At 44.7% G+C, this 13,102-nt stretch overlaps 1 protein-coding gene across 1 annotated transcript in view; it reads left to right on the top strand.

Moving 5' to 3' along the window:
* The window catches only part of dnah5l (dynein, axonemal, heavy chain 5 like), a 41,944-nt gene extending 28,842 nt beyond the window's left edge, over positions 1-13,102 (top strand). Inside the window, exons 56-78 of the mRNA XM_046044437.1 lie at positions 1,748-1,915; positions 2,007-2,111; positions 2,238-2,351; positions 2,454-2,630; positions 3,602-3,796; positions 3,922-4,077; positions 4,204-4,386; positions 4,542-4,712; positions 4,821-5,072; positions 5,229-5,355; positions 5,445-5,566; positions 5,646-5,795; positions 6,374-6,538; positions 6,855-7,072; positions 7,295-7,350; positions 7,639-7,760; positions 7,952-8,102; positions 8,275-8,474; positions 8,566-8,754; positions 9,826-9,958; positions 10,035-10,243; positions 10,324-10,545; positions 10,811-13,102. Coding sequence (XP_045900393.1) covers positions 1,748-1,915; positions 2,007-2,111; positions 2,238-2,351; positions 2,454-2,630; positions 3,602-3,796; positions 3,922-4,077; positions 4,204-4,386; positions 4,542-4,712; positions 4,821-5,072; positions 5,229-5,355; positions 5,445-5,566; positions 5,646-5,795; positions 6,374-6,538; positions 6,855-7,072; positions 7,295-7,350; positions 7,639-7,760; positions 7,952-8,102; positions 8,275-8,474; positions 8,566-8,754; positions 9,826-9,958; positions 10,035-10,243; positions 10,324-10,545; positions 10,811-11,035 — 3,810 coding nt within the window. The 3' untranslated portion in view covers positions 11,036-13,102. The remainder of the gene's footprint in view (positions 1-1,747; positions 1,916-2,006; positions 2,112-2,237; positions 2,352-2,453; positions 2,631-3,601; positions 3,797-3,921; positions 4,078-4,203; positions 4,387-4,541; positions 4,713-4,820; positions 5,073-5,228; positions 5,356-5,444; positions 5,567-5,645; positions 5,796-6,373; positions 6,539-6,854; positions 7,073-7,294; positions 7,351-7,638; positions 7,761-7,951; positions 8,103-8,274; positions 8,475-8,565; positions 8,755-9,825; positions 9,959-10,034; positions 10,244-10,323; positions 10,546-10,810) is intronic.

Below are 13,102 nucleotides of genomic sequence, written 5' to 3'. Positions count from 1 at the left end.
TCAAAGAGGAAAGTCTTAAGCCTACTCTTAAATGTGGAGATGGTGTCTGCCTCCTGAACCCAAACTGGAACCTGGTTCCACAGGAGAGGAGCTTGATAGCTGAACGCTCTGGCTCCCATTCTACTTTTGGAGACTCTAGGAACCACAAGTAACCCTGCATTCTGGGAGCGCAGTGCTCTGGTGGGGTAGTAAGGTACTATGAGCTCTTTAAGATAAGATGGTGCCTGACCATTAAGAGCTTTGTAGGTAAGAAGAATGATTTTAAATTCTATTCTGGATTTTACTGGAAGCCAATGCAAAGAAGCTAAAACAGGAGAAATGTGATCTCTTTTCCTGGTTCCTGTCAGAACACGTGCTGCAGCATTCTGGATCAGCTGAAGAGTCTTGATGGACTTTTTCGAGCAGCCTGATAATAAGGAATTGCAGTAATCCAGCCTAGAAGTAACAAATGCATGGACTAGTTTTTCTGCATCATTTTTTTCTGTATTACTTCATTTCAGCTTCATGTGCTGTTTAAAAAAACATGCCTGGGGGGGGCAGTATTAGAGGAGACAACATCCTATTTATTGGGATTTATGAGACTGTATTTTTATCTACAGTAGATTTAATAAACAATCATGTCAAAGTGTGCATCTATCGGACTTAATTGTCTTTATCAGTTTTATCATTTAACATTTTTATAATAACACTGTATGAATCTGCAGCTTCTTTCAGCTAATTGTTTATTTATCCGGCTGCAGTTTTCTTGTCCTGGTTCACTCTCAGAGCCTCGTTTCCATAGAAGAAGAAGCTGCAAAAAGCCTCTGTACACAAGCTGCTCAGCAGCAAACAGCTAACTCTGTTATTATATGATGATGTATATATGAAATACATGCACAAACACGACCCATAGCAACACACATAGAGATGTCAGAGTGAGGTGGCTGCCAGTCAGTGCGGCGCCCCGAGCAGTTCATGGCCTCCTTCGGCAGTGCCCAGGAGGTGAACTGGCACCTCCACGCGCCGCATCTCTGGTCCGAGCTGGATTCGAACCGGAGACCCTCCGGTTCCTTACAGACTGAGCTACTGACGCCCCCAAGCTGGAGGAGACCAAACACAGAGCAAACAGAGAGAGAAGACTGAAACTGCTGGAGCTGGAAAAAATTTAAACGGTGACGATTTGTCCCAAGTGGACACAAACATCAGTTATTCCAGGTTTCATGAACCTTCATACTGCGCTATGAGGAAGTGACGACTTGACAAAATGTGCTCACAGTCGAGGTCTAAAACTCAAACTGGTTCAAAGATAGATGCACAACAGCACACACACTGTTCACGGCGTGTCAGTGTGTGTCAGAGGGAAACTCCCTGCTCATCACACTGCAGCCATCACCTGCTTTTATACCACTGTGTGTCTGTGTGCTACAGGCCTGCTGAGCTGTGGATTAGTGGAGCTGCCTGTTGATATGTTTAGAGCTGGAAAAACCCTGAACTGTCTGTGTCCTTCAGTCTCACGATAAGATGTTGGTTTTGTTCCAGGATATTTTAATGTGGTGTGCTGACACGATCCTTCAGTTACGCTCCAAATATCTCCATCTGTATTTGAGTTGTTTGGAGTGTACAGGAAGGAGCAACACTTATTTCTCCAATTATTCCATTTAAGGTTTAGTCTATAAATAAAAGAATATCCATCAGAAGTTACAATAGCTGAAAGAAGATCTTAGTATCTACTGACTGCACTCTTGCGTACTGTGTGTTTGTGCTGCAGGACTCCATCACAGAGGAGGTGGTGGAGCTGCTCGCTCCCTACCTGGGGATGGACGACTACAATCTGGAGTCAGCCAAGAGGATCTGCGGCAACGTGGCGGGACTCTGCTCCTGGACTGAGGCCATGGCCGACTTCTTCGCCATCAACAAGGAGGTGCTGCCTCTGAAGGTACACACGGAGGAGTCAAGTATTTACTGAGGCTTTATACAAGACAACATATGTTACTGTGCAGCGATGAATTAAATGTGTGTGTGTGCAGGCTAACCTGGCCCTGCAGGAGGCTCGGCTGGTGGTCGCTCAGACTGAACTCTCTAAAGCTCAGGAGCAGCTGGACAGTAAACAGCAGGAGCTGGACGCAGTGCAGGTCAAACACTCATCAGAGACACTTTGTTTGTTCATGCCTTTTCTTCCTGCATTAGTGACAGTGTTCATGTTAATTTTAAAACGTAACTTATTTAAGTGTATAAATACGTGTTGTGCTGAACTTCAGGCGCTTTATGATGCAGCCATGAAGGAGAAGCAGGACCTGCAGGACGACGCTCAGGCCTGCCGTCGCAAGATGGCCAACGCTACGGCTCTGATCGACGGGCTGGGAGGAGAGAAGGTCAGCTTCTTACCCTTTCATCATCCTTCAGTCCATCTAACCTTTCATCCAGCCCTCAGTCATCCCTCCGTCCCTCCCCCTCCTGGTCTTGTTGTGTTTCAGGTTCGTTGGACCAACAGCAGCGCCGGGTTCCAGACTCAGATCAAGCACCTGGTCGGGGACGTGCTTCTGTCCGCTGGCTTCCTGTCCTACGCCGGCCCCTTTAACCAGGAGTACCGCAGCCTGCTGCTGGAGCTGTGGCAGAAGGAGATGGAGGAGAAACTCATCCCCTTCGATCCTGTAAGACTTCACGGCTCGCTGAGGCTTCAGCTCATTCAGCTTTGTTTCACTTAATGTCTCTTTAACGCAGTGATTGTGAAAGTTTTTCGTGAATGCCTGCCAACTGTGTCACCCACAGAAAGGTTTTTGTTAATCTATTTTTATTTTAAGGTTTAAATACCTTTTAAAGCAGGTTGTGTTGAGCAAAACTGAAACTTGTAGGTGGAGTGGTGAAAAATGGTTAAACATCATGTGTGGAGTATAATCGTATGAATGTAAAATTTCAGAGCCACAAAATCCATGAAACATTTCTACACTTCATGGTTCAGCAGTTTGCCCTTCATAAGTGGCCACAGAGCGGCGCTGCTGGATCCAGAACTCATCATGTCTTCCATAGACCAAACTGAACTTTTCACCAAATTCAATTTCATCTTGTTTGTGTTGTCATGTTACTGAACAGGACTGCAAACAGAACATCAGTGGCAAACTTAAGTAAATCAAACCTTGTGAATTTACTGCTGGAATATGCTGCAGAGAGACATATACCTTCATTTTTAAACAGGCTTATAATAGAGAAAAGCCTTTATTGCTCATTTCTCCTGTTTTTTATAAATATAATTGATCATATATATATCTGAAAATATATTTTAGTAAGAAGCTTCTCTGATCTGCTCCTGTTTTAATTTTGTTTGCTAATTGCGTTTTTCTTCTTGAGTGGTGACTATGACAAGACCCTGTAACTGTTGAGTTACTGTGTACATGGACATTATACTGAATGTAATAAGTGAGCTGTTACAGTACAAAGACTCCTACAAACAATTTACAAATATACGTGTGTGTGTGTGTGTGTGTGTGTGTGTAATCCAATATATTGTGTTTATATACATATACTATATATGTGTACATATAATAATCTAGAAATGTATTGACTGAATAGATTGTGATGCTTTACAAACCATACTTACCGAATAAATCCACCTGCTCTGCTTCAGGAGTTGAACGTGATTGGTCTGCTGGTGGACAACGCCACAGTGAGCGAGTGGAACCTGCAGGGTTTACCCAGCGACGACCTGTCCATCCAGAACGGCATCGTGGTGACAAAGGCGTCCCGATACCCGCTGCTGATAGACCCCCAGGGCCAGGGCAAGACCTGGATCCAGAACAAAGAGAGAGACCAGCAGCTACAGGTTTTTAAAAATAAATGTTATAAAGCTTCATGTGTAGAAAGAAGGAGAGACAAGACAAAGAAACAGGAAGTCAAAATCGATCTGAGTGCTTTCTTGATTATTGGTTGTGCCCCTCTGTGTTTCAGGTTACGTCTCTGAACCATAAATATTTCCGTTCCCACCTGGAGGACAGTCTGTCTCTGGGGCGCCCCCTGCTTCTGGAGGACGTAGGAGAGGAACTGGACCCTGTCCTGGACAACATACTGGACAAAAACTACATTAAGTCTGGATCAACTTATAAAGTAGGACTTCTGTGACTTTACTTTCTTCCCTACATGAATATAAAAATATAAAGCAACACATTTAACATATTCTGTCTGGTCACATCTCTCCAATCATCAGTTAGTTAATGTGGTTTCTTCCTGAAGGTGAAGGTGGGCGATAAGGAGGTGGATGTGATGAAGGGCTTCACGCTCTATATCACCACCAAGCTGGCAAACCCGGCGTACAGCCCTGAGGTCAGCGCCAGGACGGCTGTGGTCGACTTCACCGTCACCCAGCGAGGCCTGGAGGACCAGCTGCTGGGACGGGTCATACTGCTGGAGAAACAGGTGACTTCACCGGGCCAATAGATGGCTAGTTAACTAAAATTCTTATGAATTATTTATGTTAGCAACTCATACAGATAAATACAGAACAGACACTTTCAGAGTCAACTTCTACATTAATATGAAGCTGACATCGTCCACCCTGTGGGTCCCAACAGGAGCTGGAGGCGGAGCGAGTGAAGCTCTTAGAGGAAGTGACATCCAACAAGAGGAAGATGCAGGAGCTGGAGGACAGTCTGCTGTTTAGGCTGACCAGCACCCAGGGGTCCCTGGTGGAGGACCAGTCCCTGATTGAGGTTTTAAGGGTCACCAAGACCACTGCTCAGGAGGTACTGCGCTCTGTCTGTTGGCTTGTGGCATTGACACATTTCATTGCAGAACAACTGGCGGCTGAAACAACATAAACTAACGAAGAAAACAATCTTCTCGTCTTCCAGGTGAGTGAGAAGCTGTCGGTTGCAGCAGAGACAGAGGTGAAGATCAACCAGGCCAGGGAGGAGTACCGTCCGGTGGCCACCAGGGGGAGCATCCTGTACTTCCTGATCGTGGAAATGTCGCTGGTCAACGTCATGTACCAGACGTCTTTGCGACAGTTCCTGGGGCTCTTCGACTCGTCCATGCAGCACTCCGCCAAGTCGCAGCTCACCTCCAAACGTATCAACAACATCATCAACTTCCTCACCTACCAGGTGTGCTCACTAGCACTGGTTTTAGTCCAAACTAAAGATTCTGACCTACTTGCTTAGTCCTGGAAAATCTAACTGTCTATAAGACTACGCTATGATTCAGATTTTGGTTGGACGAGCTGTACACTGCAGCTGTAACTGACTGAGTACCTTCCTCAGGTGTACTGTTACACAGCCAGGAGTCTGTATGAAGAACACAAACTGCTGTTCACTCTGCTGTTGGCTCTGAAGATCGACCTGCAGGCTCGAAATATCTCGCACCCCGAGGTGCTCACCTTCGTCAAAGGTTGCACACGCAAACTCTTCCTAATCCTCCTCTCCATCCTTTTCTTATTTTACCAAAATAATTTGACAGAAAATGCTGTTTGTGTGTAGGCGGAGCCTCTCTGGATCTGAACTCTGTAGAATCCAAACCACGGCGGTGGATTCTGGATCAGACCTGGCTCAACCTGGTGCAGCTGTCCAGGCTGTCGCCATTCTTCCAGATCCTGACCCAGGTAAACCCGAATCCCCTGACATTAGAGCAGGTGAAGCTGGAACACATACCTTACTGGCTTTATGTTTCCTTGTGTCCAGGTGAGCCAGAACGAGCGTGCCTGGAGGACGTGGTTCGACCATCCGGCGCCAGAGGAGGCCACATTGCCCGACGGGTACGAGGAAAAGCTTGACACCTTCCGGAAGCTTCTGCTCATCCGGAGCTGGTGTCCCGACCGAACCACCGCTCAGGTCTGACGCTGCAACTTAAATATCAGCAGGACAAACCTAATATCAGAACCCATCAGCTATCGTCTGACTACAGTTTAGCCTCTGGGGGCAACAGACAATGTTTCAGGGCTTCTGGTGCAGCCAGTGATATCCTGATGATGGAGATCCCGGCCAAGACTTTGTTTTCCCTGCAGCGGACGTTGTTTAAAATCTGATTAGCAATCTTGGAACCCACCTGCTATCATCTGATGATGATTTGAATGCAGATTCATTTTTAAAAAGACAGTTAGGAGAGTTTCTAGGGTTTCAAGATTGGAAAAAAGCTAAATCATCATCAGACAACTGCTGATTGAATTTCGGCTAATGCGTTCTGCCTCTTTTGCTCTCAACACGAACTGTTTACCTGCATGTAACCAAAGCCTGCTCATACTGGATGGGTCAATACTACGTGGACTAGAAACGTTTAGAAACGGAAACCAGAACACTTCAGATACCAAAATCAGTCAGTGATACAATGCTTATAGTTGGAGCATGTATTTAAACGTATCAGGCGTGTGAGTTTATGAAATAGTGTGTGTGTGTATTTGTGTGTTGACCAGGCGCGTCGCTACATCTCGGAGTCTCTGGGTCAACAGTACGCTGAGGGTTTGGTTCTGGACCTGGACGCCATGTTGGCAGAGAGTGACAGCAGGACGCCGATGGTCTGTCTGCTGTCGATGGGGTCCGACCCGACTGAAAACATAGAGAGACTGGCCAAGAACAAGGTGAACAACTGGGATGAACGAATGCAAAGGGTTAACAGCTCGTTATAATCAGTTTTCAAACCTGTGAATGTGTCAACGATACTGATCATTACAAACCAGATAATAATCATTGAAATTTTCTCTTACTGTCAGCCTAAAAATCAGTTCAGACTGAAATGCCGCTTTTAAAAAACCTGCATGTCTTTTGTTAAAAAAAGGATAACAAACAACAAACCTTGGATATAAAATAAATGATGAATGAGTGTTGTGGTGAAAATGGATGTGAGCATGAGAACGGAGGGATGTACAGATGAACAGTCCTGTTCTCTGCCTGCAGGGGACGCCGTGCCGTCCCATTTCCATGGGGCAGGGCCAAGAGGTTCACGCTCGCAGGCTATTGGCCAACAGCATGACGGACGGCGGCTGGCTCCTCCTCCAGAACTGCCACCTGGGACTGGACTTCCTGGACGAGCTGCTGGAGACGGTCACCGTAGCAACACCAGAGAGCGTCCACAAAGGTTTCCGGGTGTGGCTGACAACCGACGTGCATCCCAGGTAAGTGATGAGAGGGTGGCCTGCTGGCGTCCTCTAGAGGCTGCAGTGATAGGCAATAGATCAATAAGTTGAACTAACTCAGTCCAACATGATCCTGTTTTTAGGTGGATATGAAAAGTGCATTCTTAAGTGAAGTCTTTTTAGCTTAAACCAGAAGTCGTGTCTGTGGATTCACACAGTCCAGACTGGACATCTATAACTTCACTGTGTGTGTTTGAACAGGTTCCCCATCACCTTCCTTCAGTCCTCCATCAAGTTCACCAATGAACCTCCTCTTGGTGAGAAACTCCTTTCTTAACTCTGGTTAGCTCCTTTGTTTATTGACCTTTATGTTCATCCTCAGCTTCATGAGATTTCCTCCTGCTCCTTAATAGATTGATTTTTTGATATATTAGGCTTCTGGTGCTCTTTACGGTTGGATTTATCATGGCTAATTGATTGATTGATACATTCATTAATTTATTAAATTAACCCTCCCATATATGTAATTGTATAATCTGGTGAGATGCTAGATAAGTTCTCCCCGTCTCTGTAATTATATCTGTACATCCATTTGTCTTCATCAGGGATGAAAGCCGGTCTGAAGAGGACTTTTAATGGCGTCACTCAGGATCAGTTAGAGATCAGCAACCTTCCTCAGTGGAAGCCTCTGCTGTACGCTGTGGCCTTCCTCCACACCACTGTGCAGGTCTGTTTGCAAGCAGGAAACCACCACATTCACATCCTTTTTACAGAGAGAGTCTATAAGATTGGTCTCATAGAAATGAACTGAAATCAGGCTTGTTGGCGGGAAGGAAATCGATCAGAGAACTGAATAATATTAGTCTGGAAATAACATTTCTTAATAGTTGTTTTTTCCTTCCTTTGTCCTTCTGTTAGGAGCGTCGGAAGTTCGGTCCTCTCGGCTGGAACATCCCCTACGAGTTCAACCAGGCTGATTTTACCTCCAGCATGCAGTTTGTGCAGAACCACCTGGACGACCTGGATTCAAAGAGAGGAGTCAACTGGAGCTGCCTGCGCTACATGCTGGGTTAGACCTCTTTTTATTCTACAAGATGACAAACTCCTGAAACAGATTAAGTTTCATCCCATTACAACCTCGGACTTCCTCGCTGGAACTCCTCACATCACGAGCTCATTCATGTATTAGATCATTTCTTTAAAAGCCTCCCCCTGACCCTGTTTCTTCATGTCAAACCCAGGTGAGGTCCAGTATGGTGGCCGGGTGACAGACGACCTGGACAAACGTCTCCTCAACACCTTCACTCAAGTCTGGTTCAGCGAGAACACCTTCAGCGACAAGTTCTGTTTCTATAAGGGCTACAGCATCCCCGGCAAGGCCAAGACGGTCCAGGATGTCCTGCAGCACATCGAGGCCCTGCCGCTGGTGGACTCACCTGAGGTCAGAGCACGCTCACACACACGGCAGCTTTAAAACATAAAGGCCGGACGGTCCAAGCCGAGACACAAGCTTAAACCTGTTTTATTGGTAGGTTTTCGGGCTCCACCCCAACGCTGACATCACCTACCAGACCAACCTGGCCATTGAGACGCTCAGCACCATCATCAACATCCAACCGAAGGACAGCGGAGGTGGGGCCGGGGAGACCAGAGAGGCCAGCGTGCAGAGGCTGGCCAGTGAGATGCTGGAGAAGCTACCGCCTGACTACGTTCCCCATGAGGTGTGTGTTTGGTGCTGGATGGGCGAGCTCCAAAACCCGACTGGGCTCAGGCCAGGTGGGCTGGAGCCGCCACAATACAGACTAACACAGGTTTTACTTGGCTTGAATAGAAAAGGTTGTCTTCTGACTCTGTAAAAAGGTGAAATAAAATTTTACCACAGCATTTCCACCACCTGCTGCTGTTAATCAGCTGAAAGAGATACCTGCCACTTCATGCCGCCTGCCCTTTCCGCTGCATGCCGCTCTGCAGGCTGCCATGTTGAAATGTTCTAAAGTGAAATGATTTATCTGTAGACCCTAAAGAGCAGACTGGTCATTTAAAAATCAAATGTATGTATCAAAATATCCCTTCTCTACATTTGATCTTGTTTTACAATTTTGCACTTTTAATTTTTATGTTGGTGAAAACCTTTAGGCTCATCTGGATGAAAAGTTATACCGTGTGTACCGAAGTTTGTCATCATCAACATAGGGCTGGACGATTTGGCCAAATCACGATAAAAAGTTTCAAATCTTTCCATATCGATAATCATCCCGATAACTATCATATCGTTATTTCTTTTGGGTTTAATCAAACATTTCTTGAATATTTATGGAACATTTGTTATATTGTTATTGGAAGAAAAGATATCGCGATAGTTATTGTCCAGCCCTACATCAACATTATTATTATCAACTGATCATTTTGACTAAAATCAATCAAATAATAATAGCACTTCGATTGGCTGAAAAGACTAGAAAAGCTCTATACAAGTACAAACCATTTACCATCCTTGGCTGGTAGATGGTTTGTGACTATTTCAGCCATGATTTCTGTGTCCAGGACTTCCTGTACTGCTGCTGCGACGTATCTGTAGTGACAGAAACCCACAACTTAGCTAACATTAGTTATTTGCTGGCTGTGTCGCTGTTCGCTCTCGCGGCATCCGTCCTGGTTCTGGATTTCTCCAGAATCACATCAACATGGAACAATACAAATTTATACTTTTTCTGTCTGACAAGCGTTATCTTTCATAATCAAGCAATATAATCACATGGACACACAAAATACTGAGTAACTGTGTTTTGAAGGTCAAAGGTCAACTGCAGAAGATGGGTCCACTTCAGCCAATGAACATCTTCCTGCGACAGGAAGTGGACCGCATGCAGCGAGTCATCAAGACCGTACGGAGCACGCTCACCGACCTCAGACTGGCCATTGACGGTCAGTTACAGCAGACGACACAAAATGTCAACAACGAGACAACAGTAAGGTTACGTGTCTCTGTCTGTGTCTGCAGGCACCATCATCATGTCGGAGGACCTGCGCGACGCCCTCGACTGCATGTTCGACGCTCGGATCCCTCGCCTGTGGCTGCGGCTCAGCTGGCCGTCGGCGACGCTGGGCTTCTGGTTCAGTGAGCTGCTGGAGAGGAACCAGCAGCTCAGCGGCTGGATCAGCACCGGTCGACCGAACCAGTTCTGGCTCACCGGCTTCTTCAACCCACAGGTCGGTTCAGACAGCGCCACGCAAGGAAGATGAGGCCTCAGTCCCGTCCAATCATCTTTACGTGTGTGTCTTTCTCAAAGGGTTTTCTGACCGCCATGCGCCAGGAGACGACCCGCTCCAACCTGTCCAGGGGCTGGGCCTTGGATACCGTCACCCTTAGCAACGATGTCACCAAGATGATGAGGGAGGACGTGTCGGCTCCGCCCCCAGAGGATGTGGGCGGAGTCTACATCTACGGGCTCTTTCTGGACGGGGCGGGATGGGACCGGCGCAGCGCCAAACTCACTGAGGCCCCGCCCAAGGTTAGTCTGTTTCTACATTAATAAATTATAATAATGCATTACAAAATAAAAACAATTAATTAATTAAAAAAGAAAAATTAAATACACCAAAGAAATTATTTATATATATATATATATATATATAATAAATTCATATAAAAATATATATATTAAAATAATAAACTGAAAAGAAAGCAGGATTAAATAAATGAAAAGATAAATAAATTAAATCACAAGTAACTAAAGTATAATGTTGATGCTGAACGTCACTGCTGTCTCCCCTCAGGTCCTCTTCACTCCCCTCCCCGTGGTCCACGTCTACGCCGTCAGCTCAGCCAGCATGGCGGACAGTAAGCGGCCTGCGGCGGCGGTCAGCCTGTACTCGTGTCCGGTCTATAAGAAACCGCGTCGGACCGACCTGAACTTCATCTTCTCTCTGCAGCTGAGGAGCGTGCAGCCGGCGGAGCACTGGACCCTGCGAGGCGCTGCGCTGCTCTGCGACTGCAAGTGATCCTGGACTGTGTGAGTGACGACGTCAGACCTTGTTCGGCTGCAGAGACGATGTTGTTGTGGTTCAGAAGCGTTTTAAGGGACCAAATAGGCACACGCGTAACTTTTAGCCCATCAACTACAGATCACATATTGTACTTTACTGCTGATCATTTTCCAAATCCTCCTGACACTTTTTGGAAGAATCTTCTTTCTTCCAATCAACCTTAAGTTTTACTTTACTTCACAAAAATCATCCAGCTGAGATTAGGTTTTAGGCTTGTTCATGGCCCAGAAATAAAACAGCAAATAAAACACTGATGATGGGGAAATCCATCTTATAAAATATTTCAACAGACCCGGTAATCACCATTTTTATTATGCTTTCTAAATCGTAATATAAAGAGGGATATTGCTCTTTTATTTCTTTGGGGGAACAGTTGGTTTTTGGTTTTGAGAATCTTTTTAAAGGTATGCAGTAGAGCCCAACTGATAAATTGGAGTGTCGATTTATTGACTAGTATGAGCTAAGTGTAGATCCATCATGTTACGAGTGTTGTCGTTTCATTGTTTGTCCACCAGAGGGCGCTCTGCAGCTCCCCTGTTGCAATCACACGTTTGGAACTCCACATATCCGCCACAAAGCACAGCGATCAGCTGACATGATCAGCTTTATTTCTGTTCAAAGTACTATTAATAACGATAACAAAAGTTTAATTTTGAACTGCATTATGTCATCTTGGTGAGGTCTCATAACTATATAACGCAAGTTAGGGATAATCTTTGTTCATGTTATATGTTTTTGAAAAAAAGAAGAATATAACGGATTTTAAAATCATATACTCAAATATCAGAATCCGATTTCAGTACTGTCTTTTTTCTTTGTTTGGTTTCGGTCTTTTGAGCTTCCTTCACCTTAACTTTTTGGTTTGCTTATTAAAGTGTGATGCAAACTTCATTTCAATGCTTTGCGTGACACCAGAGATGTTCGCTAAAAACTTTTAGTCTGTATCTTGGAGTCCCTGTGTGTTTAGCTCTATGTGAGTTGCAGCTAACTGAGCTTTCAACATCTAAACTCAGCAGTGTTCACAGGCAGCTGTGACTCTAAGGCCCCCAAAACTCCACCGTTTCAAACCACAGCGAGTTTTTACTGTTATTGTTCAGATTCCTCCCTCATCTGCTCACCAGTGCTGAACAGTTGAGCGGTGAGGAACAACATCACAAGAAACCAACATGAGAACAGGTACAAACATAAATCATGGTTCTGGTGTCTGCAAACAACAACAACTGAACGGGGAATTTAAAAAATTTAACAGATTTATCTGTATCAATATAGAATATAATATTTTGTCTGATCAATATGTGTAAATGTCAAAAACAAGTTTGAGCTCATTTAGAAGCTCCATTACATAGTTTGTCCACCAGAAAGGAAACAAAAAACCACTGAAAAACAAGGACAGACTTAAAAATGTCAAACTGAATAAAAATCACCTAAAACAAACAAACCTAAAAAGATTGTAAAAACATAAAAATCTAAACTGGCACTGAAGGACAAAAAGCTCAAAACCAAAAGCGACAGAGTGAGTGATGATCTGCGTGGGTGAACATTTCATGTGCTAAACTCTGAACTGGACACACAGATTGTACTAAATGTCAGACTGCTCCTTTACATACACTTTATTATCAGTCCAGCGCTCAGCACTGCGATGCTCTTAAGGTTTCCTCTGTTCTCAGGAGTGAACTGTAGATTTATTTTATTTTCTAAAATCCAGATTCCAGCGCAGATTTTCTCTTGTCTTTTAGTGAGGATGATGATTTGGGTTGCAGATAAACTAATGAATCAAACTTGTAACTTCACTTTTTAAATTGAAATACTCTGTTTTTAATAAACCATATTCTAATCAACTTATCTTATCTAATCAAACAAGTCTTTGATCAACTCCCTTTTTAATTTCCTCCAAAGTTTGAGTTCCATCCTTCCATCCTCCTAAAGACCGAATCACATTATAAATTTAAATGTTTTTGGAATAAATGATGTAACCTTCCGGCTGTGTGTGTGATACTGTGAAGATTAAAGAATAAATCACTA

Source organism: Micropterus dolomieu, linkage group LG01 (assembly GCF_021292245.1).
Source record: "Micropterus dolomieu isolate WLL.071019.BEF.003 ecotype Adirondacks linkage group LG01, ASM2129224v1, whole genome shotgun sequence".
In the NCBI taxonomy this organism is placed as follows: Eukaryota; Metazoa; Chordata; class Actinopteri; order Centrarchiformes; family Centrarchidae; genus Micropterus; species Micropterus dolomieu.
The sequence above is the reverse complement of the archived record's forward strand: the minus strand, read 5'-3'. Positions and strand labels throughout refer to the sequence as shown.